General features: G+C 49.6%; 1 protein-coding gene across 2 annotated transcripts in view; it reads left to right on the top strand.

Moving 5' to 3' along the window:
• Positions 1 to 25,916, top strand: part of Olfml2a (olfactomedin like 2A) — a 30,712-nt gene extending 4,796 nt beyond the window's left edge. For both annotated transcript variants that reach the window (XM_075986055.1, XM_075986054.1), the window contains exons 2-8: positions 3,779 to 4,042; positions 9,212 to 9,319; positions 10,505 to 10,714; positions 13,113 to 13,374; positions 16,192 to 16,404; positions 19,419 to 19,601; positions 21,905 to 25,916. In XM_075986055.1, the coding sequence (XP_075842170.1) occupies positions 3,806 to 4,042; positions 9,212 to 9,319; positions 10,505 to 10,714; positions 13,113 to 13,374; positions 16,192 to 16,404; positions 19,419 to 19,601; positions 21,905 to 22,509 (1,818 nt within the window). In that variant the 5' untranslated portion in view covers positions 3,779 to 3,805 and the 3' untranslated portion in view covers positions 22,510 to 25,916. The remainder of the gene's footprint in view (positions 1 to 3,778; positions 4,043 to 9,211; positions 9,320 to 10,504; positions 10,715 to 13,112; positions 13,375 to 16,191; positions 16,405 to 19,418; positions 19,602 to 21,904) is intronic.
• The last annotated feature ends 673 nt before the right edge of the window (positions 25,917 to 26,589 follow it).

Genomic DNA, 26,589 nt, shown 5'->3' with positions numbered 1-26,589 from the left:
GGGATTTTCCTTCAGCCTTCATACCAAGGAGCAGACTCAGGAGGCAGTGCCAGGTCCCATGACCACCTTCTGTGTGGACCTCTATAATCCCAGCTCGGTTGCCAGGGTAGGAGCCTTCCTTGGTTTATTGACTGCAGATGTTCAGGACGAGGGCACCACGTAAACACAATGTGGACAAGCTTCTAGACTTCTCTAATGTACCACGGAGTTGTGGTAAGGGCAGAGAGAGGTGGAAAACATGGAGGAAATATGGGGGGGGGGCTCCCAGAAGTAGCAGATATAGCATAGATTACTTAAATTAGAAGTTACTCTGGGCCATAACTGCCAGGTGCTCTTCCTACATGGCTGCAGTTTCATGACAAGCTCAAGAAGGGATTGATAGCCACCCCATTTTACAGAGCAGGAAGCTGAGGTTCCAAGGGGTCAACACCATGCAGGAAGGAGGTATCCGGTATCAAAACTATAGCCCTGACATAGCTTTTCACCATGGTGCCTAGCTGGCTCCTGGCAGTGTGAGAGCCTTGGCCACCGCCATCAGGACATAGCACCTCATCTGAGAAGGCAGGAATGCAGTAGTCTAGTGTGGAGGCAGCTGCTGGATGGGGACGGTTAAAGTCAATGGGGGGTCCTCCAGGAGAGCCCTCTGTGGGTTCACACACACACACACACACACACATCTATTTGCTGGGCTTTTGACCCTGATGGGGAAGTAATACAATATCGTGCGTGGAGTTTTGGCAGAGCTGAGATGATGTGAGTTCCTTTCTGGTGGGGTTCTGGGACCAGCAAAAACCTCAGGAACCAGCAGACCTCTGAGGCTGTCTGGCTGTTCACAAGCAGGGGAATAGTCTGCAACACCTAGAGTACACTCACCACAGAGGACCAAGACAGAAAGCAGGACCGCAGCCTTCTAACTCTCCTCTCCGCCCTCTGTTCCCTGTTCCGCCCACAGTCCCACACACACACACACAGCTGCAGAAAAAAAACAGAGGAAATCCACACGGCCCAGGCTTATCCTCTTCAACCTGGCATTTTGTGGCTTAGGGGCTATTTTCTTATCTGTAGGATGTTGCTAACAATAGAAAAAGTAGACCAGTGCACCCACCCAGGGAAACAGATCACCTACAGCTCAGTGTGTTCCTGCCCTGTCTGTGGGACCGGCACTCCACCTCTCAGTCCCCCTGTGTCCTTGGTGGGATCTGTGCCCACAGCTGTCAGCCCTAGGCTAACCTGGTTGACCATGGTCTCCAGCCTCCCTGCCATCAAATAGCACATGGGGCTGGGCAGTGGTGGCGCACGCCTTTAATCCCAGCACCCAGGAAGCAGAAGCAAGCGGATCAATGAGTTCCTGGCCAACCTGGTTTACAGAGCTAGCTCCAGGACAGCCAAGGCTACACAGAGAAACCCTGTCTCGAAAAACCAAATAAAATAAAATAGCACATTGGAGAGGGTGAGCCCAGGCGGTGTGGATTGCATTGCTTGTGAAGCTGTGGAGAGTGCACGCTGCAGGGAAAGCTGGAAGGAGTAGGGAGGGAAGGCAGCGGGATGGGCTGCAGAGAAGAACCACTCTTTGGGGCACACCCTCAATGACATAGGCCCCCTCCCGGGTTGCACCGCCTCCCAGAAATGCCATCCAATTATGAATCCATCCGTGGATTAAGCCGCAGATGAGCTCAGAGCTTTGTGATTCCTCCTCCCTGGCCCATCAGCAAGCAACTGAGCCTTTAGCACAAGAATCTTGGGGAACATTTCAGATTCAAACAGAAAGCTGAGATCCTCAGCCAGCCAGCCCTAGACCCTCTAAGACTGGGCTCTGCCATGTCTATAGTTTCACCTCCTGCCACCCTGCACCCTTGAAAGCACCAGTCAGAGTGATCTTCCCACCCCCGCTCCCAAGGCCTCCTGAAAAGCCAGACTCTCTTGTTTTTGTCTGATTTGCTTTCCAGCAATGTCCTCTCCACAAGGGCACACTGCTCCAAGCCCCCTCAACACTCTGTGCTCTCAGAGCCTCTGCATTGCACTCAGGAAGTAGAGGCAGGCAGATCTCTGAGTTCAAGGCCAGCCCAGTCTACAGAGTGAGTTCCAGAACAGCCAGAGTTATACAGAGAAACTGTCTCGAAAAACAGACAAACAAAAAATAACAAAAAACAAAGAAGCCAAAATGTTCCATGATCTATTTCTCCTGCACCTCTAGCTGTCACCCTCTGGCCTGGCAGAAGCCAGGGGCTCACATAGGTATCTGAGGATCTGGAGAGAAAATGAAAGTCTAAGTCCCCTCCCTTAGGCAGCGTCTCGTGGCTCAACAGAGGTCCAGGGTGCCATGAGCTCACCTGTGTCCTAATGGTTTCTTACCCAGTGACAGCCGAGCAGCTATAGCCCTGGGGTGAGTTATTGCTAGCTGGGCTGGAACTAGTTGTTCACTAAGGGTCTGGGGCCCAAGGTACAGGCCAGGTGTATCTGTGCAAGGCACCTGCCTCCCATCTCACTAGGTTGATATCTGAGGACACAGAGCTGGTGATGTCCCCGAAACAAGTGGCCACATATGGTCATGGGGTGTGTAGCATCCAAGGGTGGCGTTGAAGGGGGGGGGTGCAGAAAAGGAAACCACTGGCTTGAGGTTGTGTTGTCTTATGTGATCCCAGCCTTGAGAAGTCTGGATACTCCATTGTGCCATTGAAGACATGGGGTTAGAGCCTGCTGACGGTCCCCTCTACCCAGGGCATAGGAGAACAGCTCTGTAGAAGTCACCTAGGAAAAAGCTCTTGAGGCCCCACTCCTCACCATGAGACAATTGGCAGTTAATGATTGTGGGTTAGGGGTGTCGTTTTAAAACTCAGTGAGACACCATCAAAGTAGGGGACATGGGACAACTAAAGGCTTCAGCAGGAGAGAGAGATGATAAAGGGAATGGGAAGAAAATGGCCAAAATATATCATATGCATGAGTGAAACTGAAAGAATGAATAAAAGGAGCTGCAGAGCAATGGTGTGTTGTGGACCAGTCTTCAACCTCAAAATGGTGTCATCTTTAAGCTTGTGACCTGCTGGGCAGTGGTGACGCACACCTCTAATCCCAGCACTTGGGAGGCAGAGGCAGGTGATCTTCTCCGTGAGTTCAAGGCCAGCCTGGTCTACAAGAGCTAGTTCCAGGACAACTAGGGCTGTTACACAGAGAGAGAAACCCTGTCTTGAAAAACAAAACAAAGCAAAACAAAAAACAAACAAACAAAAAAGAAACCCTTGTGACTCTAAGCCTGTTTTCATCTGTGTTAATGGCACAAACCTAAGGCACATTTTGTATGTGTTTTTTATGTTTTGTTCCGTTTGTTTTTTCCTATGTTTCATTGACTCATCACCAGCCCGAGTCTTACATATGCAGGAAAATGACAGGGACAGAAAGGATGCTACCTGTTGACCTCTCACCCAGGATCCAAGCCATGTGCGGTTTTGTTTTGTTTTCTTTTCTTTTCTTTTTGACAGAGTTTCTCAGTGTAGCCTTGGCTGTCCTGGAACTTGCTTTGTAGACCAGGCTGGCCTCAAACTCCCAGAGATCTGCCTGCCTCTGCCTCTGGAGTGCTGAGATTAAAAGAGTACGCCACCACCACCACGCACAGTTCCGTGTTTTGAACTTTTCCACTGCTAGGCATTAACGTTTGAATTGCAGTTGTGTGTGATGTGCTGTTGAGTCCCTGCCTCTTCTCAGCTACCTCTAAGTGCCACCACCCCAGCCCTGTCACCACAGTACGACACATGGAACCCCACTGGCCCACCCTTTGTAGGTGTTCAGCAACCTGGACCAGGTACGGATGACCTCAGAGGGCTCTGACTGCCGCTGCAAATGCCTTCTGAGACCACTGAGCAAGGATGCATGCAACCGGGTACGAAGTGGGCGTGGACGAGCAGAGGACTTCTACACTGTGGAGACCCTGAGTTCAGGGACCGACTGTCGCTGCTCCTGCACTGCTCCTCCTTCCTCACTCAACCCCTGTGAGAATGAGTGGAAGATGGAAAAACTCAAGAAGCAGGCACCTGAGCTCCTCAAGGTAGGCTGACACAGTGAGGGGGTGCCCTGGCTCCCCCAAGACATCAATGTCACAGGTGAGTGAAGCCAGATGAAGTCAGTAGGGCCCCTTGAAGCACCCACTGTCCTGGGTGTCATCTAAACAATTTCTTTACCTTCGCCTAGCTATATTACAAATGCTGGGGCATTTTATTATTATTTTATTTGTCCCGTCTTGCTTTTTGAGAGAAGGTCATACAATTTGGCCTGGATTCACTATATATATATACCAGGATAGCCAGCCTGGAATCTGCAGCAATCCTCTGTTGCATGAGTTCTGGGATGACTGGCTTTTGCCGTCATGCCAGGGTTATTTTTGCTTATTTTAATCGACATAGGGGTTCCAGGCTTGCCTCAATCTTCCTATGTAGTCCAAGACGACCTTGAACTCTGATCCTCCTACCTCTGCTTACCAAGTACTGATATTACATGTGGGCAGCAGCATGCCAGTACTTGGTGGGCCAGGTGAGGCTGGGCTTTGAACCCAGATCCTGTTGTGTCTAAATATGTGTCTAAACCACCTGCTCCTCCACCTTTCTCTAAAGGACCACTTTGTTAGATCTTATAAAGGGTAAGTTTGTTTCATATCTTATAAAATTATTTTTTATTTTTTAATGTATATGAATGTTTTGCCTATATGTATATAAATGTATTACATGCATGTCTGCTGCCTATGGGAATAAGAGGACATCAGATCCCCTGGAACTGGAGTTATAGGTGCTGAGAACTCAGGTTCTCTGCAAGAGTAGCAAGTCATCTTAACTGCTGAGCCATCTCTCTGCTCCTTCCTGTCTTGGTATCTTTGTCTTTTCTCTTACAGTGTCTTCCAAACATGCATCTCATTGGTCTGTTGGTGTTGGAAACAATGAATGATCTGAGGTGCTACCCGACATATAAGTTTACAAGGTGACATAACCCTGGATGCTAGTGGAAGACCCAGCTTCCTGGGTCACAGACAAGGGACTTGATGGCTCCCAGCTCATCTCCATTCTCTTCGCTGGTTTGCTGTGCTCCAGCCTACTGTAATCAGTATGGTATTCAGTATGGTATGGGATAGAGGATCCCTGAGTTCAGAGAACTAGAACCTTGTGTCTGTCATTCCCTGCAGGGAAATACTGTCTCATGACCCAAGACTAACTAGATGACTCGGAAGTAGGGTAGTTGGTTCCTTTGCATGCAAGACACAAAGAGAAACAAGAGGCCCGTGAAGTGCTGTCTCCAGTATTTGGCTAGAAATGTTTTCTTTTAAAACTTTAGTTTTATTTTTGTACTATATAAATAGATGCCAAAATTATCAAACTTGGAGGGAGTAGCCCATTTTAAGCCAGTGATCCTCTGACAGTTTGGCAGTGTCTGGATCACACTGACTCCATGGGGCCTGCCAGTGCCGTTTTCTCCAGCATCTAACCCACAGACCTGCTGCAGCTACAGGGACAATCTCAGTTTCTCCTCAAGTGAGAGGTCCAATAGCTGGAGGTTCTGTTTGTGTTTCGACTTGTAGACCCAAGATCTCACACTGTAGCCCAGGCTGACCTCATACTTGTAGCAACAATCCTCCTGCCTCAGCCTCCCAAGTGCTTCTGCAGCTGAGTTGTGAGCCTGCTCACTATGAAGTCACCAAAGGCCTCTGTCTAAACGCTGCCTCATGCCATCCTTGCTGGAGTCCTTTAGGAAGGGGGCTTATGGTGACAGATTTACTTGTCATGGTCTCTGAATCCAGATTGCCTGAAGTCACCAAGAGGAGTGGGCTAAGCCCCAAATTCTATGTTGAGGTCACTTGCCCACCTAAAAGGTCACCAGGCTGAGGTTCCTACCAAGTCACTGTCCCTAGGCCTTCTGTGCATGGCAGACACTAGGTCTTACCACACGGTCTTGACCAGACCTTAGAGATAGAGGAACCCCAGCAGGTAGGACATGCCAGAGGCAGGGGAGATTACCTAAAGTGTACCCAGGGAACCCCCAAAATGAGAATGGGCCAGAGGCAGTGGGAGCCAGTACAAGGGTTTCTCCCACTCATTTGGCCCTGCTGCCATCAGCAAGAGCCCTGTGTGAACATCCCAGGGAGGGACAGAATTGGCCTTGCAGCCTACCTCTATCCCAGCCCCTTCACCCATGCGAATACCTCCAGTTGTGGTCTGGCCTAGGCTACATAGCCGTAAAGGAGAGGGGATGCCCTCCTGCCCTTGCCCCATTTCTTGGCTAGACTGGCCAAAAAAAATGCCTTTTAACCACTTCCCTCTTTTTCTTTCTGGACATGGGCCAGACATAGCCCCATCTTTGAGGAGTCACCAGGCTTCTAAGGACACAGCTGCTGGCCCCAACAATGGCAATATGCTCTGTACTGACTGGGCTAGGGATTGTGCCAGGGATCATGGGAGCCCCAAAGCGAGAATAACAGTGGGCCTGGGCCTGGGCCTGAGCAATGCGTAAGAATCCTCAGGCAGATGGAGTGTTCTCGATAGAGGTTGGTGGAATGCTGTGACGGATGCATCTGTGCCCTCTCTAGCCCTGTTTAGTCCCATGACTACCTGTCACTTCCTCATATACGTGGTGCATGGCTTCTGATCACTATCTGTAGTGAAGATCCAATTTAAAAGGGTGGCAGTGGGAAGGGAAGCTGGAGGTGTGACTCCGTGGTTAAGAGCCCTGTTGCTCCTCCAGAGAACCTGGATTCAATACCCAGCACCTACCTGCTAGCACACAACTGTCTGTAATTCCTGTTCCAAGGAGTCTGACATCCTCTTCTGGCTTCTGAGCACACCTGCACTCACGTAAACACACACACACACACACAAGTTAAAAACAACTACAGTTTGAAAAGGCCTATCAAGAGGTGACTCTCAGGACTGGAGACTCTATCTGCTCTTTCAGAAGTCCTGAGTTCAATTCCCAGCACCCACATGGTGGCTCACAACCATCTGTAATGAGATACAGGCATAGATGCAGGTAGAACACTATATACATAATAAATAAATAGGTCTTTTTTTAAAAAAAAGAAAGAAAGAAAGAAAGAAAGAAAGAAAGAAAGAAAGAAAGAAAGAAGAGAGGTGAGTCCCCTCCATATGCAGCCACGTTGGCTACCGAGGAGGTGGCCCAGAGGTGCAAGGAGCTGGGGCATCACGTATCAGACTCCACGCCACCGGAAGAAACAGGACCAAGACCCCTGGACCTAGAGCCCAGTCAGCCCTCGGAGTTCTTGCTCACTCAGGGATGAAGACTGGGTGGATTGAGGATGTCACCCCCATTCCCTCTGACAGCACCTGAAGGAAGGGGCTTGTCATGGTCACCGTCTGTGAACAGGACCTCTCAAATTTCTGTTAATAAATTGCTTTGTATAAACTTAAGAAAAAAAAAGTCTGTCAATGCCAGTCATAGTGTCTCAGGTCTTTAATCCCAGCACTTGGGATTGAAGCAGGAGGATCTGAGTTTGAAGACAGCCTGGTCTACACGGTGAGTTCCAGGACAGCCAGGGCTGCACAGAGAGACCCTGTCTTGAAACAAACGAAAGAGTCTGTCAAGGACTAATACTTTGTGAAATGTTCTAGAAACGGACTTTAGATAAATGAAGTTGGAGTACAGGTCGGTGGCAGAGCACTTGCTTAGTGTGCATAGGTTCCCTCGGTGCAGAAAAGGGAAGGAGAGGAAAAAGAAGAGGAAGGGGCTGGGGAGAGGGAGCTCGATGAGTAAAGTGTCTGCTGTGCAAGCGTGAGGACCTGAATTTGAACCCCAGCGCCACACAAAGGCCAGCATGGAGTCACATGCTTGTAACCCAGTGCTGGGGGAGCAGAGACAGGAGGACCCTGGAGCTTGCTGACCACTCAGTCTAGCCAAAATGGTGACTTCCAGGGTCCCTGTCTCAGGGTGTAAGATGGAGAGTGTTAGGAGACAACTAACATTGACCAATAGCCTCCGCTGTTGAGCTCACCTACATTGGGAGATGGTGGAGGAAGAGGTGGGGGGGAGGAAGAGAGAGAGGAGGGGAAGGAAGGGGGAGTGGAGGGAGGGAAGGAAGGAAGGTAGGAAGCAGGCATGCCAAATTTGAGGTCCAATCTCTTATGAGTGTCAACCCAAGTAAAATTGCTTGGCCGGGGGCTACAAAGCATCATGGAAAACCAGAATCTCTTCTCCTGTTCTGTGCTGATTTCTGCCGCAGGCACCTCAAGCTGTTTGCTCCTACGCCTCTCACTCAGCAGTAAAAAAGGCAGAGCTCCGTATCCCCCGCTCACGCGGCTCTGAGCATAGGCCCCAGGATGCACAGGCTCAGGTTATCCTCTTCTGTCAGCTCTGCCAGTGTATGCTCCTCTCGAGCTTACTTCAGACAGTACTAACCCACCGGGGCTGGAGAGATGGTGCCTCCCTGAAGAACACTGACTACTCTTGCAAAAGGACCGGGGTTTGAGTCCCAACGCTCACATGGTAGCTCACAAACATATGTAACTCCAATTTCAGGGGATCCAATGGCCTTTTCTGCTCTCCAAAGTACCCACGTGATATACAGACATACATACAGGCGAAACACTCATACACATAAAATAAAAAAAATCTAAAAAAGAAAAAGTAAAAAGGTCCATGTTTCAGTTGGGTTGATCAATTAAAGCAGGCACACCTGTTGTCCAGTGATTCATGACCAAAAATCAAGTTATAAAAGTGTCCTCCACACTTGTTTAGCAAAGTACATAAAGCAGGGCCATGAGGTTTGACCTCCCAAGTAAAACTGTGGCCAAGGGACAGCTGCAGCCTGACTCCGAGGAGCCTACAGCTGTCAGTCATGCCGCGGGGCTGCCTCTGGAGACACACTGTAGCTCTGGAGTCCAGCCATTTTGTCACTCAAAAGACAGGCTTGCATGGAGAGGATGATTGCTGGGCACATAGTGCGGGTCAGAGGAGGAACTCCCTGTTCCATCACACAAAGGGTGATTGTGGATGATAACAGCTAATTGTCTATTTCAAAATATTTTATCAGAGAGGAACTTGAATGGTCCCATCATAGGGAAACTGGAGATGTGTGTGTGTGTGTGTGTGTGTGTGTGTGTGTGTGTGTGTGTGTGTGTGTATTTTTTACAGTGGAGCTCCCTTGTGCCCTCTGGCCTGAATGCTCAGGTCAGAACCATCTTGCTTAACCATCTGTCTGACTATTCCACCCCACCTCCAGCTGCAGTCTATGGTGGACCTCCTGGAGGGTGCCCTGTATAGCATGGATCTGATGAAAGTGCATGCCTACATCCACAAGGTGGCCTCCCAGATGAACACGCTGGAGGAGGTAAGGGCAGGGCCAGGGGCCCAGGGCTGTTTCATTCTGGTGGCCATAGGAAGGAAACTCCAGCAGGGAGGAGGGTGTGAGCTGCAGGGTCCTGCTGTTGGGATAGAGGTTTCAAGAACCCAAGGAAGCTAAAAGCCTGGATAAAGAAACTGAGGTACTCTTTGGTAGTGTGAAAGGAGTGTGAGGGGGTGCTGCCAACATCAGGGTCCACGCTGCACAGGGTCTGGGGTACCGCTCCCGGAGGGTTGTCTTACCATCAGTTGTGTACAACCTAACAGACCTGACCAAGCCCCAGTGGATTTAACAATCCCAGCACTACCTGTGTAAAAGCAATGGCACTAGAGTACAGACTGAACAAGCTGTGTATTCTATAAGACTACACTCTGAGTACAAGAACAGTTGGCCAAGCCTGGAGATCCAGGCTGAAGGTTTAAGGCTTGCCTCTCTTGGCATCGCCTGGCCTCCACCCTCCACCCATTTCCTGCATCCGGCCTCTGCTGAGCACCAGGGATCTAGTGACACGCAGCTGCCAGGAGCAGGCGTGGGGACTTCCTTTCCCAGCTTCCTTTCCAGAGGGAGGTGGTAACTGGGCATCCTGTGCCACAGGAGGGAAGACTTACCCTGACTAAACCCAAAGCTGGGGGTCCCAGTGACTTAGATTATCTGAGACCTGTTGGGTCAGGCCAGCTGGGGAAGCTGACATGAGAGTTTTTCTTGGGCACAGTATTACCTATATGTGCTCTCACAATGCTCTGCAGCTGCCTCTGTAGACCAGGCTGTCCCAGACTCAAAGAGATCCGCCTGCCTCTGTAGACCAGGCTGCCCCAGACTCACAGAGATCTGTCTGCCTCTGTAGACCAGGCTGGCCCCCGACTCACAGAGATCCGCCTGACTCTGCCTCCCTAGTACTGGGATTCAAGGCATATGCCACCATGCCTGGCCTACTCACATCTTTTTCTTATGCTTATTAATATAAGCATATATTACCACCATTTTTTATTCATTTGGTCATGAGAATAAGATTCATTAACTACAGGTCTTACAGGACTTGCTTTCTTCCACCCTGTTCACCAGTACCACTTGTATCTATGCCCCTCGAGTCTTAATGGCCAAGTTGGCGTGCCCTTCTAGGGTGGCAGCTCAGAAAAAGCAGGGCCAGGAATGACCATGAATCCTGCCCCACAGAGCATTAAGGCCAACCTGAGCCAGGAGAACGATGTGGTGAAAGACAGCATACGCCACCTCAGTGAGCAGCTGAAGAGCTACGAGAACCAGTCAGCCATCATGCTGAGCATTAAGAAGGACCTGTCCAGCCTGGGCCTCCAGCTGCTGCAGAGGGATGCGGCTGCTGTCCCTTCCGCTGCCTCAGCCTCAAGCTCTGACAGCAAAGCTCAGGTGAGACCTTTGTTCTGGTCCCAGGGACAGAAGGTGGCTGGGCTTGAGGACACGGGCTTGTGTGTGTTTGGAGAGTCCATGGTGTGCAGGGTAGGAACTGAGGAGTGTCTGTTTTTACTTTGTGGCTAGCACAGGTAAGCTGGGGCACCCTTGCAGATTCAATCCAGGGGCATGGCTGACCCCTAAACTGGGTATTTATTCTTATCCCCAGTTGCCAAAGTACTGGAAATGAGGTTATGAGAACCTCCCTCTGATCTTAGAGAACCAAGCCAGTGTTCCTGCAGGACTGCTTCTAGCCTCTCCTACTGTGGCTGGGCCCCTGGGTGGGTGTAGGGTAAGTGAGCAGTACTACAGGGACCTCTGAAGACTAATATCTTACCCATGTCTTTGCACAAACTTAAAATCCCCTTGCTCTAGTTGCCTTCACAAATATTGCTGTGATAAAGACCATGACCAGAAGCAGTGTGGGGAGGTGTCAGGTCACACACCATCACTAAGGAAAGTCAGGGTGGGAATTCAAGGACCTGAAACAGAGGTGTGGCAATACTCAGTGTTTTAACAAATAAAGCTTACCTGAAGATCAGAGTGCAGAGGTAAGCCACTAGAGGCCAGGGAGTGGTGGCACACACCTTTAATTCCAGGACTCTAGTGACAGAAATAGACAAGTTTCTGTGAGTTCAAGGCCACCCTGGGCTACACAAGAGTGAGCCAGTCTCAAAGAGAAACAGAGCCAGGCAGTGGTGGCCCACACCTGTAATCCCAGCACCAGGGAGATGGAGGTGGGAAGTAATATGGCTGGGCAGAGAGAATATAAGGAGGGAGGAGACAGGAGCTCAGTGCGGTCTGAAGCAGTCATCTGAGGGTGCTGTCTAAGGACAGATCTCCCTTTTGGTCTGAGCATAGGTAAAGGCATAAGGTGGCTGTCTACACTGTGTCTCTGACCCTTCAGGCAAGCTTTATTTGTTAAAACACAGAATTTCACCACACAGTCCATGAAAAAACACTGCTTACTGGCCTCCTCAGCCTGCTCTCGTATATAACCCAGGGCCATTTGCATAGGGATAGCACCACCCACAGTTGGCTGGGCCCATCCAATCCATTGTTAATCAGGAAAATGCCCGCAGACTTGCCTGTAAACCAATTTGGTGGAGGCATTTTCCCAAATGAGGTTCTCTCTTCACAGATCACCCTAGCTTGTGTCGAGCTGGCAAAAAAAAAAAAAAATAGCCAGCACACCTCTGCAGGTAGAAAAACTGACCTCCTACTTCCCAGATAAGTCAGGAAGTCAGTGTTCTTTTGCTGGGAGATACTCAGAGTACGTCATTTGGCCAAGAGTGCAACAAGTAGTGCCCCTTTGGTGCCCCTCAGATCAGTCATCCATGGGCAGGACCCAACCCAGTAGCCTCATTTTCTGGTGATATTTTTAGGAGTCCTCTGAGCCTGACTCCCTCACATACAGTGTTAGTTAATCCCAGAGCCTGCGCGGAATTGACCCCCTGCCTACTTGGCACATGAAGAAACAGGGAGAGGGGGTGGCTGAGCCAGGCTGCAGTGGCCTTCGTGACTGCCCAGCCCCAGCCCTTCCTCCTCAACTTGCACCTCCTGTGCTGACAATGCGAGAGTAGCGCTGTCCATACTGCAGGTGGGCCTGCCTAGACACAGGAAAGCATGAGGAAGGCTATGCCGGGTTCTGGTGCCGCTGCCAGGGAGATGCCAGCCTAGACACAGGAAAGCATGAGGAAGGCTATGCCGGGGCCTGGAGCCGCTGCCAGGGAGATGCCAGCCTAGACACAGGAAAGCATGAGGAAGGCTATGCCGGGGCCTGGAGCCGCTGCCAGGGAGATGCCAGCCCTGCAAGTGCAAGCGAGTCCGACGTTGGCCGCTGCTCAGAAGCCATCAGATGCTGTACGTCTTATCTGCCTGTTTCACAAGGGTGGTGTCCCAGACCCTGTGTTCTTGTGCCAAGCCAGCCTCAGAGCATTGGAGTAGGAAGTGAAATAACAAAGCTCACAAAATGTTAGATATGGCATTCCCTAGGGCTAGCCAGACCAACATGGGACTGAAGGGCTTCTCAGGGTGCTATGATTTCAAGGCTAACATGGGGAGCATTCTGGGTACTCTGTAAAGAGACTCAAGAACCTCCCCCTTCCCCGTAAGCTAAGACCAACGAGTGAGAGACAAGGGTAGGAGGCCTCCTCAGGAGCCAACCTGCCAGGCAAGCCAAGAGAACAAGTGGACAGGAGTTGGGAATGAGTGTGTAAGCCACCAGATTGGGTCTCAAGCCTGCAGAGGGGAGAAGCAGAGGCAAACAAATTATTGGATATATCCACTGTGGAACTTCACATACCCTGTGGCCACCTTCAGCTCTCACACACTCCATGACTTCTGCTCTTCCCAGGACACAGCTGGAGGGCAAGACAAAGACCTCGACAAATATGGCAGCATACAAAAGAGCTTCTCAGACAAGAGCCTTGCAAAGTCTCCCAAGGAGAAGCAGCTGAAGGTGGAGAAGCTGAGGAAGGAGAGCATCAAGGGCAGATTACCCCACCCCACAGCCAGGCCACGTGCCCTGGCCCAGCAGCAGGCTATGATCCGAGGCTTCACCTACTACAAGGCGGGCAGGCAGGAGGCCAAACAAGAAGAACCGAAGGCCGCAGCTGGTGAGTGGGAGGGAGAGGGGCCTATTTGAGGGATGGCCAGCTCCAGAGATCCACCTGCCTTCTCAGCAGCCACAAAGTCACAGATCACAGCACCATTGTTTGCTGTTTTTAGGGTCTGTTGCTCAATCACACACTGGGTAGAAAACCCCAGGTAGGGCTGCTGATAAAGGCAACACAAGAGGCCTCTCCCAGGATCTTACAGCTGTCTGAACTTTGGTTCAAAGATTTGCTGCCTGTCAGCTATGTGCAAGGTCACAGAGTGAGGTGGACGAGGGTCCTGCTCGCCATGGAGCTTGCAGTTCTATGGGAGGAGCCACGCCTGTGATAGTGCAGATGGGAGAACTTGGGGCTTTTGGAGAGTGGAGTGGGCCGCTGGGGAGCCCTCTCACTTCTGGACCGGCCTCTCCAGTTCTCTCCTGTCTCATTTTCCTGAAGAAGAGTGATAGACCCTGCCCTTTTCCTGGTCCCTGGTGTCTCCACCTGGGTCACAGCCAAGGGCAACACAGAAGTAACTAGGTTCTTCCAAAGGCAGGGATATCAAACAGTTATAGTCCAATATTCTTCAAGAATGCCCTCCTGTCAGGTTCAGAGATGAAATCCCAGGCACTCAAGAGCTGGAGACAGGAGTTCAAGGGCAGCTGAACTATACAGTAAGAGCCTGACTTAAAAACAACCAAGAAGGCTACTCCAGGCTTGGTAGCACTGACCGCTAGGATATTTGTTGTTGTGTTTTAAAGATTTACTTAATGTACACTGGGCTTTGCCTAGAAGTGTCTGTGTGAGGGTGTTGGAGCCCCTGGAACTGGAGTTACAGACAGTGAATTGCCATGTGGGTGCAGGAAATTGAACCCTCGTCCTTAGGCTCTTAAGCTCTGAGCCTTCTCTCCAGCCCCTACAATATTGTTTTAAGTTCAGGGTCTCCCTGGTACTCAGAGTGATTTCAAGAGTAAGCTAGGCAACTTACTGAGACCCTGTCTTAATATATGAAGCAGCAGTGGACTGAGCTGTGGCTCAGTGGCAGGGACAGAGACGCTTATCTAGCACACCCAAGATCTTACTGATAAGGTGAAATTCCCACCACAGGAACTAAAAAGTGCTCAGTCAGTAAAGTGCTTGCCTCTAAAGCATGAGGGCCCACATTTGATACCCAAAAGCCACATTTTAGAAAATACTGGGTATGGTGGCCCAGACTTGTTTGTTTTTATTGTTGTCTTATTTTGTTTGGTTTGAGTGATGTTTATTTTTATTTTATGTGTTTTGCTTGCGTGTATGTCTATCTATGTGAGGGCATCAGATCACCTGGAACTGGAGTTGCATACAACTGTGAACTTCCATGTGGGTACGGGGAATTGAACCTGGGTTCTCTGAAGAACAAGTGCTCTTAACTGCTGAGCCATCTCTCCAGTTCCCCCGCCACACACCTTTAACATAACTTTTTAAAAATTTTTGGAGATTTATTTATTTTATGTGCGTGCATTGGTGTTTTGCCTGCGTGCATGTCTGTGTGAGGGTGCCAGAACCCCTGAAACTGAAGTTACAGATAGTTGTGAGCTCCATGTGCATTCCTGGGTTCTCTGGAAGAGTGGTCAGGGTCATGTCGTGTTCTCCCCCGCACCCATAGGATTTCTCTGTGTAACAGCCCTGGCTCTTGAACTCCCAGAGATCCTCCTGCCTCTACCTCCCAAGTGCTAGGATTAAAGGTGTTGCTACCAGCCCAGCACAGTCAATGCTTTTAACCACTGAGCCTTCTCTCCAGGCCAGTAGCACACATTTGTAATCCCAGCACTAGGAAGGCGTCCACACACAAGTGTACCCCATACCATACATTTATGAGAGAGGGAGAGAGAGAGAGAGAGACCCTGTAAAAGAAAAGGTCCCTTCATTTCTGAGCCCGCAGGGTGTATCCTCCTCCCCTAGTCCCTGATACCAGCTGTTGTTCTTGAATCCTGCCAACTCAGCCTGGCACAATACAGGGCCTCTGACCCCTGGCTGGACCACTGCCCAGGCACAGCTTTGGGCATCTAACTCTGCCAAGAATGCTCATGGGAATAAGCCTCCTGACCTGAGAGGCTGCCAAGGCCGTGTTCCCTGTGGATTCCCTGATGCTTTCCTCCCACTGGGTCTCCGGTGTGGGGACAAAGTGGCCTGCCCAACTGCAGGCAAAGAGGAACCCACTCAGCTGAGCCTGTACTAGCACTTGGGACCTGGAAGGCACAAATACAGCTAGAGAAGTAAGGGTCTGAAATGAGCGAGGGCAGAGATCTGTGCTCTAGAATTGACAAGACACTAGCTGCATCCATCCCTTCCTTGATTGAGGTCACAGACACTAGTGAAGGAGGTTCAAGGCTATCAAGGTTCCCAGGAAGGTGACTGAGAGAAAGTCTACATTCCTAAACAAGGAGTTTTGCCTGTGGAACTAAGTTTAAGGCATGACAGAGTTGGAACAACGTCCTTAACACTTAGAAGAAAAAAAGAACCTTGTATTTGCCACCACCTGTTTGCAGAATCAGTACAAATGTCTTATAAACATATTCTTCTAATCAGCACTATGGTTAGGACACTCATTTTACAGAGGTGCAGACCCAAGGAGGTAAGGGCTTGCTCTTTAAAAACTCACCCAGGAAGGGAGTGGCAAAGCTGGGCCCCAGGCCAGAGTGCCCATGGGAAAGTCCTGTCCTGTGGACTAAGAAGTCTACCCATCTCCTACTTGAGGCCTTTCAACTCCTCCGTGGTCAGAGAAGACCCTGAGGAGCTCTGTGGCAAGGCTGTGCATCCGCACTTCTGGGGCATGGCCACTAAGTCATCCTCTCTCCATAGACAACACCCTCAAGGGAGCTTCCTGGCTGGAGAAAGTACCACCCAAGATGGAGGCCAAGCTTCTAGAACCAAACTCCGTCAAACATAATGGAGTCATGCTGAAGGCTTCAGAAGGACCCAGCTTGGCTCCTCACATCTCTACTTCCACCCCAAGTCCTGCCACCACTCCCTGGCACACCGAGCCACCTTTGCATCCAGAAGTCCCAAGCCAAGGTGAGTAAGTCTCCTAAGAGTCAGAAAACTCAGTCAGCTTATGACTAAATCCAGCTCATGTCTTGTTTGGCTCTTGATCCAAGAATTTTTTTTTATCAAATTGTTGATGTTTTTTTGTTTGGTTTGTTGTTGTTTGGGTTTTAGTTATTTTGGGGCAGGGTCTCACTGTAGCTCAGGCTATGCTGAAGCTCACACCCTCCTGCCTTAGCCTCCTCAGTGTTGGCATTATAGACATGTGTCCCCACGCCTAGCATACTTCGAAATTTCTTATTTTTTAAAAGGAGTGTGTGTATGAGTGTGTGTGTGTGTGTGTGTAAAGAGAGAGAGAGAGACTTTCAATCACTTTCTGACTATTCCTTTTTTAGAGGCAAGGTTTCTCCCTAAACCTATGGCTTGTGTTTTCTTGACTAGGTTGAAAGTCAGAAAATTCCAGCAAAGCTGTCTGTGTGCCCCTCAGAACTGGGATCACAGGGGATAAACATTTTTGAATTCCCAGTATTGGGTTTCTCTACCAAAACAGTAAGCCAGATCAACCCAAATTAAAGGTAAAGGACCAGGGTTATCCGAGCAAAGTATTCCCAGGTGATCTCTGGGAAAGAGTAGAAATCAATCACATGGCAGTTCTATGGACCAGAGCTTAAATAACCTGTAGTCAGGGTTTGAGCAGCTGGGGGGGGGGGTTGGAGAGGGAGGAGGGGACCTGAGGCAGAGCTTCCAGCAGAACAACAGGTGTGGAGGGATGCCCCACTTGCTAGAACTGTGCTGGGCTCCAAACACAATCCTCAAGACTGCACAGCAAGCACTCTTAGCTTGAGCTTTGTGCTTTAAAAAGAATTATGTGGAAAAAGAAAGACTATGGGGTAGAAGTTTGTCCCCTCCCAACCTAACATAGTTATCCCAGGAGCCTTTGCAGAAAAATGCCAGCATTTAACATGACTGTTAAACAGGTGTAGTTGCAATAAATTCTTTTAAAGTGTGAACTGGATACCTACCACTCAATCCAACCACTGAGAGCTTTCTTAGGTCCTCTTTCCAGTCTGTTTTGTTTGGGTTCCAAGGTGTCAGGACTGAGCCCATGGCCCAGCTGCCACCTCTGAGCAGCACCCCACCTCTGAACAGCACCCCACCTCTGAGCTGCACCCCCAGTACTCTTTGGCTATTTTTTTTTCTTTATTTTATTTTGTAGTTGGTTTTTGGTTTCTGCATTTGTTTGCTCATTTGTTTTGGTTTTCTTTCTTTTTTTTTTTTTTTTGTTTTTTTGCTTTTTTTGAAAAAGGGTTTCTTTGTGTAGCCATGGCTATCCCGGAACTCACTCTGTAGACCATGCTGGCCTCCAACTCAGAGATCCGTCTACCTCTGCTTCTTCTTCTTTTTTTTTTTTTTAGATTTATTTATTTATTATGGATACAGTGTTCTATCTGCATGGATGCCACCAGACCAGAAGAGGGCACCAGACCCTATTACAGATAGTTGTGAGCCACCATGTGGTTGCTGGGAATTGAACTCAGGACCTCTGGAAGAGCAGGCAGTGCTCTTAACCTCTGAGCCATCTCTCCAGCCCCCTACCTCTGCTTCTTGAATGCTGCAATTGAAGGCATGTGCTACCATGCCTGGCTCTTTGTCTGTCTTTATGTCCACATTGATAGCTATAATTTGTGTCACACAGTAGACATTGTCCTCAGTAACGCATGGATCAGTCCTTCTGAAGGGCTGTGACCGCCTGTGATTGCAAGCCTTCAGACCCTTCCTCGCTCTGGCTCTGTGTCAGCTCTTTCACGCCTGTCTTTCCAGAAGGACCCACAAGCAATGTGGACAGCAGCTGCAACTAGTATGGCTTCCTCCCAACACAGTTCCTGGTGCCAGAAAACTGGAAATAACCTACAGGGCTGAAACTGGGGATGGGGAGTGTGGGTAAATTAAAGGATACAGCTGTCTGGTGGTGGCAGGAAGACCCAGACGTCCCACCCTTAAAAGTGATGTGAGAAATTGGTCAGCGGCAGAAGAAAACAGGATACAGAAAGCCATATATGCAGAAGGATCACAGTTTTTAAAAGTCTGCATAACTTCATGCAAAGAAGAAAGACAGGGAAGGAAGCACCATGTATTCAAAAGTTTCTGTGTATACTAGAATTCATCTTAGGACTGTCCTCTCTCCTCCTTTCTTTCCTCTTTATTTTGGGGGGGGGTGTTTTGTTTTGTTGTTGTTTTGCTTTTGTTTTTGAGATAGGATTTCTCTATGTCTTGGCTGTCTTGGAACTTGCTCTGCAGACCAGGCTGGCCTTGAACTCAGAGATCCACCTGCCTCTGCTTCCCAAGTGCTGGGATTAATCACGTATGCTACCACCACCTCACTTCTTTCCTTCCTTTTTGAGGCAGGGTCTTGCCATGGAGCTGACTGGCCTGGCACTATATAGCCCAGGCTGGCCTCAAATTTTCAGCAATGGCTGTCTTCCTACCTCAGCCTCCACAGTTTGAGGGTTACAGGCATTTCCCCCACAACCAGCCTCAATTTTCAAGTATTAGGAGACACCCTGAACTCATCTTCTGTCAGACAATACTTCTGAAGTTTTGGTCAGCGTCTCCCAAGCCCACCACTCCCCACTGTTCTAGTCTCTGCTTCTCTGAGATGAACCTCTTTTTTTGTGTTTTATTTTCACATACAGTGGATGCTGGAGTTTTGAATGGTATGCATCTTCTCTGTTCTTCTTTCTGGCTGTTCCTGCTTTTTCCAGTGATCAGGCATTGTTTTGCTCATAGGCCAAATGTCACCAACAAAACCTTTGAGAGAGTTAAAGTAAACTTAATACATGGTACCCAGTATTCCAGAGGCTGATACAGGTGGATCTCTAAGTTTGGGGCCAGCCTGGTCTACAGAGTCAGTTCCAGGATAGCCAGGGCTACACAGAGAAACCCTGTCTTGAAAAGATGGACTTGGATCATCTTCCTAGACCCAGTGCTCTGGCTTGGAACTGGTGGTTGTGTGTATCAAACATTGTGTCCTTTGCTCCTCACAGGTAAGGTCAGCTGTGAGGGCACCCTCCGAGCTGTGGACCCCCCTGTGAAGCACCACAGTTATGGGCGCCATGAAGGGGCTTGGATGAAGGACCCTGCAGCTCTAGATGACAGGATCTACGTCACCAACTACTACTATGGAAACAGCCTGGTGGAGTTTCGGAACCTGGAAAATTTCAAACAAGGTCAGGGAAACTGGGTAGAAGAGGGGAGGGAGAAGAGTGTGGTTGGCCTGTGACAAGGGTGCCCCATAAGACCCAGCCTTCCTGTGCCTGTGGTTTCCAGTGCCCAGCCTGTCCTCCAGGTAGCCTCCTGCCCTAAGGAAGGGTGTCACCCACTGCTGGGAACTGAATACAGGGGCAAAGGAGAGAGTGTGGCCCGGCCTCATGACAACTTCCACTTGCTGAGTGTTCCATGCACTTGTCTGTGTCTGTCTCTCTTAGTTAGGCTTTCTATTGCTTCATGACCAAAAGCAAGTTGGGAGGAAAGTGTTCATGTGGCTCGCCCTTCCGTATCATCAAAGGAAGTCAGGCGCCTTTAATCCCAGCACTCAAGAGGCAGAGGCCAACCTTAGTCTCTGTAATTTAGAGACCAGCCTGGTCTACATAGTGAGTTCCAGGACAGCTAGAGCTACATAGTGAGACCCTGTCTCAAACAAACAAACAAAAACTATCTAGCTCAGTGTCCACTCACGTTTTATGAATCTTCCTAAATCCACGAGATTGTTGCCTGCCCTCCAAGAAAGCAGGCCTTGGGCCTTAGAAGACTTGTGACTCTGGGCAAGGCCCACAGGGGGATGTTAGCATAAGGAGGACAATTTTTGATTATCAGATCTGGGGCAGGACAGGGGAAAGGTCATTAAGACTGTCTCACCTTCCAGAAATCTATATTCTAGAGGAGGCGAAGACATAAGGGGGCAATCGTGGTACTGCCTAGGGCAGTCTAGTTCAGTATCTGTGGGAAGAGTGTGGAGACATAGGAAGGCTTCCCCAGGGGGCTTCGGTGGCTTTACAGGAGAAAGAAGGGAAGGTGTTCCTCACAGAAGCAGCGTGGTGTCATGCGGTGGAGTGCACCCACCCAATCCCATCCTGAGAACCATGGGATCCTAGAAAATGTTCTGAAATAGCTAATGCTGTAAAACGGCAGCGGGAGAGGAACCTTGGTGGGCCAAGGGCTGCATGGCAGGTAAGAGCCCAAGATGGGTGAGGTGCAGACACGCCATGCAGGCAGAGCTTACATGGGAGTTTTTGTTTGTTTGTGTTGTTTTTAAACATTTTAAATGATTTATTTATTCTTATTTTGCATGCTTTGGTGTTTTGCTTGCATGTATGTATATATGAAGAAGTCAAATCCCCTGGAACTGTAGTTGTAGAAAGTTGTGAACTACCATGTGGGTGCTGGGAATTGAACCCAGGTTCTTTGGAAGATCAGGCAGTCAGTGCTCTTAACCACTGAGACATCTTGCTAGCCCCTACGTGGGAGTGTGGGAGTTTTATTGAGATAAAGGGAATGGGGGGAGGATAGGAGGAGAGGAAGAAGAAGGACAAGCCTGCCTCTTCAGAAGAGCAGTGGGAAAGAGAGCAGGAATGGGCATAGTTTGTCTCTTAAAGGGACCTTTTGCACCTGCATACAGTCTATGTAATGACATAGCAGCCACAGGACCCTGGCCTGGCCTGGGTACTGCCTGATGCATCCTGCCAGGTGACAGGGGCCAGCACGATCCTAACAGCTAACATCTTTTCTAAGCTCGAAATTTACTTGTTCTGTGGTGTCTGGAGCAGCTCACAGGCTGGTGGATGTGGCAAGAACTAAGAAAGAGGGTTAGGGGAGGCCCTTCACTGAGTCTGGGGAAGTCATGCTGGCTAAGGACACTGAGAGACAGGTTCAATGGGGAATAGCAAACCTGACTCAAGGAACATCATATGCAAAGTCTCTGAGATAGAACACGGGGTTGGTGGGCTGGAGAGATGGCTCAGAGGTTAAAAGCACAAGCTACTCTTCTAGAGGTCCTGAGTTCAATTCCCAACAACCACATGGTGGCTCACAACCATCTGTAATGAGATCTGGTGCCCTCTTCTGGCATGCAGGCATACGTGCAGGCAGAACACTGTATACATAATAAATAAATCTTTAAAAAAAAAAAGAGGGGGGAAGGCCAGGCATTGGTGGCACACTCCTTTAATCTCAGCACTCAGGAGGCAGAGGTAGGCAGATCTCTGTGAGTTCGAAGCCAGCCTGGTCTACAAGAGCTAGTTCCAGAATAGGTCCCAGAGCTATATAGAAACCCTGTCTTTCTTATACAGCCTAGGCATGGTACCACCCACAGTGGCCTGGGCCCTCTCACATCCATCATCAAGCAAGACAATTTCTCCAGATGTGGCCACAGGCCAGTCTGGGCAGTTCCTCTAGATTGTGTCAAACTATGCAGCACATGTGGGCTGGGGCTGCCCAGGGTACTCTGGTGTGACCCTCTCCTTTCCATACGCAGGGCGGTGGAGTAACATGTACAAGCTACCCTACAACTGGATAGGCACGGGCCATGTGGTGTACCAGGGTGCCTTCTACTACAACCGTGCATTCACCAAGAACATCATCAAATATGACTTGCGCCAGCGCTTTGTGGCTTCCTGGGCAATGCTGCCTGATGTGGTATACGAGGACACCACACCCTGGAAGTGGCGTGGCCACTCAGACATTGATTTTGCTGTAGACGAGAGTGGTCTGTGGGTCATCTACCCAGCTGTGGATGAGCGAGATGAAGCCCAGCATGAGGTGATTGTGTTGAGCCGCCTAGACCCCCGAGACCTCTCTGTGCACCAAGAGACCACGTGGAAGACACGTCTGAGGAGGAACTCCTATGGGAACTGCTTCCTGGTGTGTGGTATCCTGTATGCTGTGGATACGTACAACCAGCACGAAGGCCAGGTGGCCTATGCCTTCGACACCCACACAGGCACTGATGCTCACCCACAGCTGCCCTTCCTCAATGAGTATTCCTACACCACTCAAGTTGACTACAACCCCAAGGAGAGGGTGCTGTACGCCTGGGACAATGGCCACCAGCTCACCTACACCCTCCACTTTGTGATCTGAATGGGCACCTATGTTCACAGGGGAGGGCAGCAGAGGAGTAGGGGCTGTCCCTAGCAACTCCTGCAACTGCTGTCAGTATCAGTTGGGGTGTCCTGGGCAGGTGTTAGCAGGTGACACTTGCTTCCCCTGCAGAATGTTGTGCTGAGGGCTTTTCCTGCATTTACCCTTCTGATTCTTTCCACTGCTTCCTGTGGAGGCAGAGATCCTTAAGCCCACTGAGCAGAGGAGGTGACTGAAGCCCCGCGGAGCAACATCTCAGTCACAGTAGGGCAGGCTGTGTTCTCACGGATAGCCACATTTTATAGATGAGATGATCTCGTCTAGTTCGTCCCCTCTCCAGGACCCTTCCCACTGAGGTCTCTGGGTCCTCTGTGCTGATGCTCTGGAGCTCCAGGCCCCTCTTCTGGTTGATGCTGGCGACCTTGAGCCCAGAGCCTCTTGACCTGGGGTCAGCCACCAAGCAGGAACCACACCCTGAAGCAAGCGCTGCCTCCCTCCGTAGCTACTTCTTGTCTTCCTGCTCCTTGCACGTTCTCAGCAGCTGAGAAGGAATAGGCAACTCAGCTGTGGTAGGGTAGGGTGCTGGTCTGAGTTCCTGCCATCTCATCTCCTGTACCAGAAGCCTTGCTAGGCCTTGGCCATCCAATAGGCCTTGGATCCTTCCCGATCCCTTCCCAAAGGTTTGGGCCTGGGGTTCTGTATGGGCCTTCATAGCTAGTCTGCTCACACTCAGGGATTGCCAGGAGTAAGGCCTTTGTCTCTGGAGAGGGTGGTCCCAAGATGGAACAGGCTTCCTCTTCCTTGTCCATCCTGAGCTGGTCGCTTGGTGGGCTGGTTCAATTCAGTAGATTCAGTAGGGAATCTGGGAAATACAGGACAGAGGGGTTCAGAAGAGACCTTGGGCCTTGTTAGGTTGCAGGACAAAACCAGGAAGTAGAAGCAGGGAAAAATAGCCTTCAGTCTCAGCACCAGGATTTTCTTTGAGAGAGTTCACAGGGTTATGGACATACGATTGTATAAGCTATCCTACAAGGGGATTGGCAGCTGCCCTGGGGCTGCTTCTGGCTCAGAATCTCCAGACACAGGCAGGCCTGAGAACATGACCATTTAAGCCACCTATGACTGCTTTGGACATTCTTTTTAAAGATGTAGAGAAACTTTTTTGCCCATCTCCTTATTTTACCAAAGAAAATATAGGTCCCAACAGTTCTAGGGTATGGGGTGGAACCATCCAGGGCAGGGTATGGCTGATCTCCTTTGGGAAAGCTCTGTACTCTCCTACAGATCCTCAGCACCTTTGAAGGTGTCTACCAACGACCCCTACCCAGACCCTGGGCCCTTCCTTGTGCCCTGGGCCCACTCCTAAGATACCTGCAGTGGGTACCAGCTGCCCACTGTTCAGTGCTGATAGGCAGATTTAGGTTGTCTGTAGACTTCATTTCCTCCAGACATTGCTGGGTGATGTTTTGCTTAAGGAATAACTCACCCTGAAATAAAGAGGGACAGTGACACCCAGCCCAGCCAGGTCTGACTCATAGTAGTAGCCACACCCAGCTGACCACCACAGGCTCCCCTTCCAGCCTCTTCAGAGAACTTGGAATCCCCTGTTCCCACCCTCCCTCCCCCCAAAGCCTGTGCACACCCTGACCTTTCCCTTGGTTCTGGGTGTGGGTTTGTTTTTTTTTTTTTTCAAGACTGTGTGTTTTGTGATGTCATAGCCCAACCCTGTGAGAGGTGCTGAGGCAGCTGCAGCAGTCTGCGGGGAGGGAACACTAGGACACACTGGTTTGAAGAGTAAACACACGTGGCATAGTTTCCAGGGGCGGGACAAGGGCCTGCCATAGTGACCAGTCATCCTTCAGGCCCCTTCTGTTTCCAGCCTTTGTGTGCTCTGTGGTAATATAGTTCATTTCTTCATTTTAGATAGTCACACTGCATGCCAGGTGAGTCACTTGTCACATAGGCTGGCAATGGAAAGTAACCTGTTCCTGTTATCTGAGAATCATCAGTGTCCTCAACGGAGAGGGCCCACGGGCATGTGGAGGCAATGACATGGAGGAATTTGCCTATGATCACACAGCGGTGTAGTCTATGGCAGAGCAAGGGGGTCAGGGCTCCTCAGAGCATGCTTTTTCCCATCTTCATGCCACGCTGGCAGCAAGCTCCAGAAGGGATGTTAGCTGCAGCCATTCAAGATAGCCATGGGAAAAGCCAGCTTGTATAGAGCTTTGGGTACCAAGCCAAGGCGTGGATACAGCTAGCCAAGTCTAGAACAAAATGGTGTCATCTAACAGAGCCAAGAAAATTCTGACACGGATTCTGACTGGATTTTTATCCTGTTGGTGATGAAAAGCAGGGAAGGAGTTTTGAGTTTGCCAGTTTGTGAGCTCTAAAGGAAATGTTCCTCCCGCTACCACACACACAAACTCACAGACACCTTCACACACACACACACACACCACATACCTTGGTGTGTATTATGATGGGCAATGGGTACTTCCTAGGAGGCAAGGCCTGGGCTGAATAGAACTGCCCACTGACCTTTTTACAAGGGCAAACCATCTAGTGTCTGAACAACTCTAGAGGTGAGGAGCTTTGGCTTCCATCACTAATTCCTCTCCAGAGATTGCCAGGCCTTGGGGGTGTTGGGGGTGCTAGGCAAGTGCTGGATCACTGAGCCACTCCAGCCCCTCAGTCTTTGAATCCCACTCTGGCGGGGTAGGGGGGGATGATCTCCACCTTGGGGCAGCACAAAAGGCCGGAACAACTGCGAGGTCCTGTAGGGAACTGTTCTCCCTGCAGCATCAGATAACCTTCGTGGTGCGATGCCAGGCACTGTGTGTCAGTCCAGGTACAGGGAATGGGGAGCCTGCCTCTTCCATGCTGCTCTTCCCTAAGCCTGGGAGGGGCATTAAATTCCTGAGACAGCAGGGACCAAGGCTTAGTGAGGATAGAAGATTTCAGGAGCCTTCCCTGCACCTCCAGAATTGGGAATCCCCTCGATCTGTAGTCTCACCAATCCACCCTGGAACCCCAAGATTTCTCTCATGGGTTATGAGCCACAAGTTCCAAGAAGTTGAGCAGTGTGCTCAGGGCCAGGTATGTAGCATGTAGAAGTGAGATCCAAACTAGGTCTCTAAACCAAAGTCCCTAACTAACTATTATAAGTAGTCATGGTTTATGTTTTGTTTTTTGTTTTGTTTTTCTTGGATTAGGCCAATAGGAAGCTCAAAGACAAGTTTGCGATCATTTTGAACATTTAACTGGTTTCATTCTAGCCTTTTGTATGTACCTTTACCCTGATTTATTTTTATTCTACTGTATTTAATCTATCTTATTAAGGTGCACCAAGATCTTTTTGCAACAGTGTGGCATATACATAAATAAAACTCATGAATACAGCTGAACGTGGCAGTGCATGCCTTTGATTCTTGTACTTGGGAGGCAAAGACAGGCCGATCTCTGAGTTTGAGGCCACCCTGATCTACAAAGCAAGTTCCAGGATAGCCAGGGCTACACAGAAAAACCCTGTCTTGGAAAAAAAAACAATTTAAACAAAAAACCTGAAAGCTTGATTTAAAAATCTTAAGTAAGGCCAGGCCGTAGTAGCATACACTTTTAATTCCAGCACTCGGGAGGCAGAGGCAGACAGATCTCTGTGAGTTCTAGGCCAGCCTGGTCTACAAGGGCTAGTTCTGGGACAGGCTACAAAGCTACAAAGAAACCTAGTCTCGAAAAACAAGAAAAAGAAAGAAAGAAACCCAGTCTTGAAAAAAGGAAAAAAAAATACCAAGGAAAAAGTCTTAAGTACTGTGATCTACAACTGGGGTGTAGCTCCGTGGCATTCTACTCCTGACAGCATAGAGGGCCTGGCTGTTTGTTATTCCAGCATCACACAAGAAGGAAGCAAGAAAGCAAACAAACATTTCTGGTCTGTATCCTTATCACATCATATATATTTAATAACTTTTTTTGACCCAGGCTGGCCTCAAACTTGGTATGACTCCAAAGATGGTCTTAATTCTTGGTTCTCCTTTCTTTGTCCCTTGAGCAGATTCCGGTGTGAGCGATCGTGTCCAG

Source organism: Microtus pennsylvanicus, chromosome 9 (assembly GCF_037038515.1).
Source record: "Microtus pennsylvanicus isolate mMicPen1 chromosome 9, mMicPen1.hap1, whole genome shotgun sequence".
NCBI lineage: Eukaryota > Metazoa > Chordata > Mammalia > Rodentia > Cricetidae > Microtus > Microtus pennsylvanicus.
The sequence above is the reverse complement of the archived record's forward strand: the minus strand, read 5'-3'. Positions and strand labels throughout refer to the sequence as shown.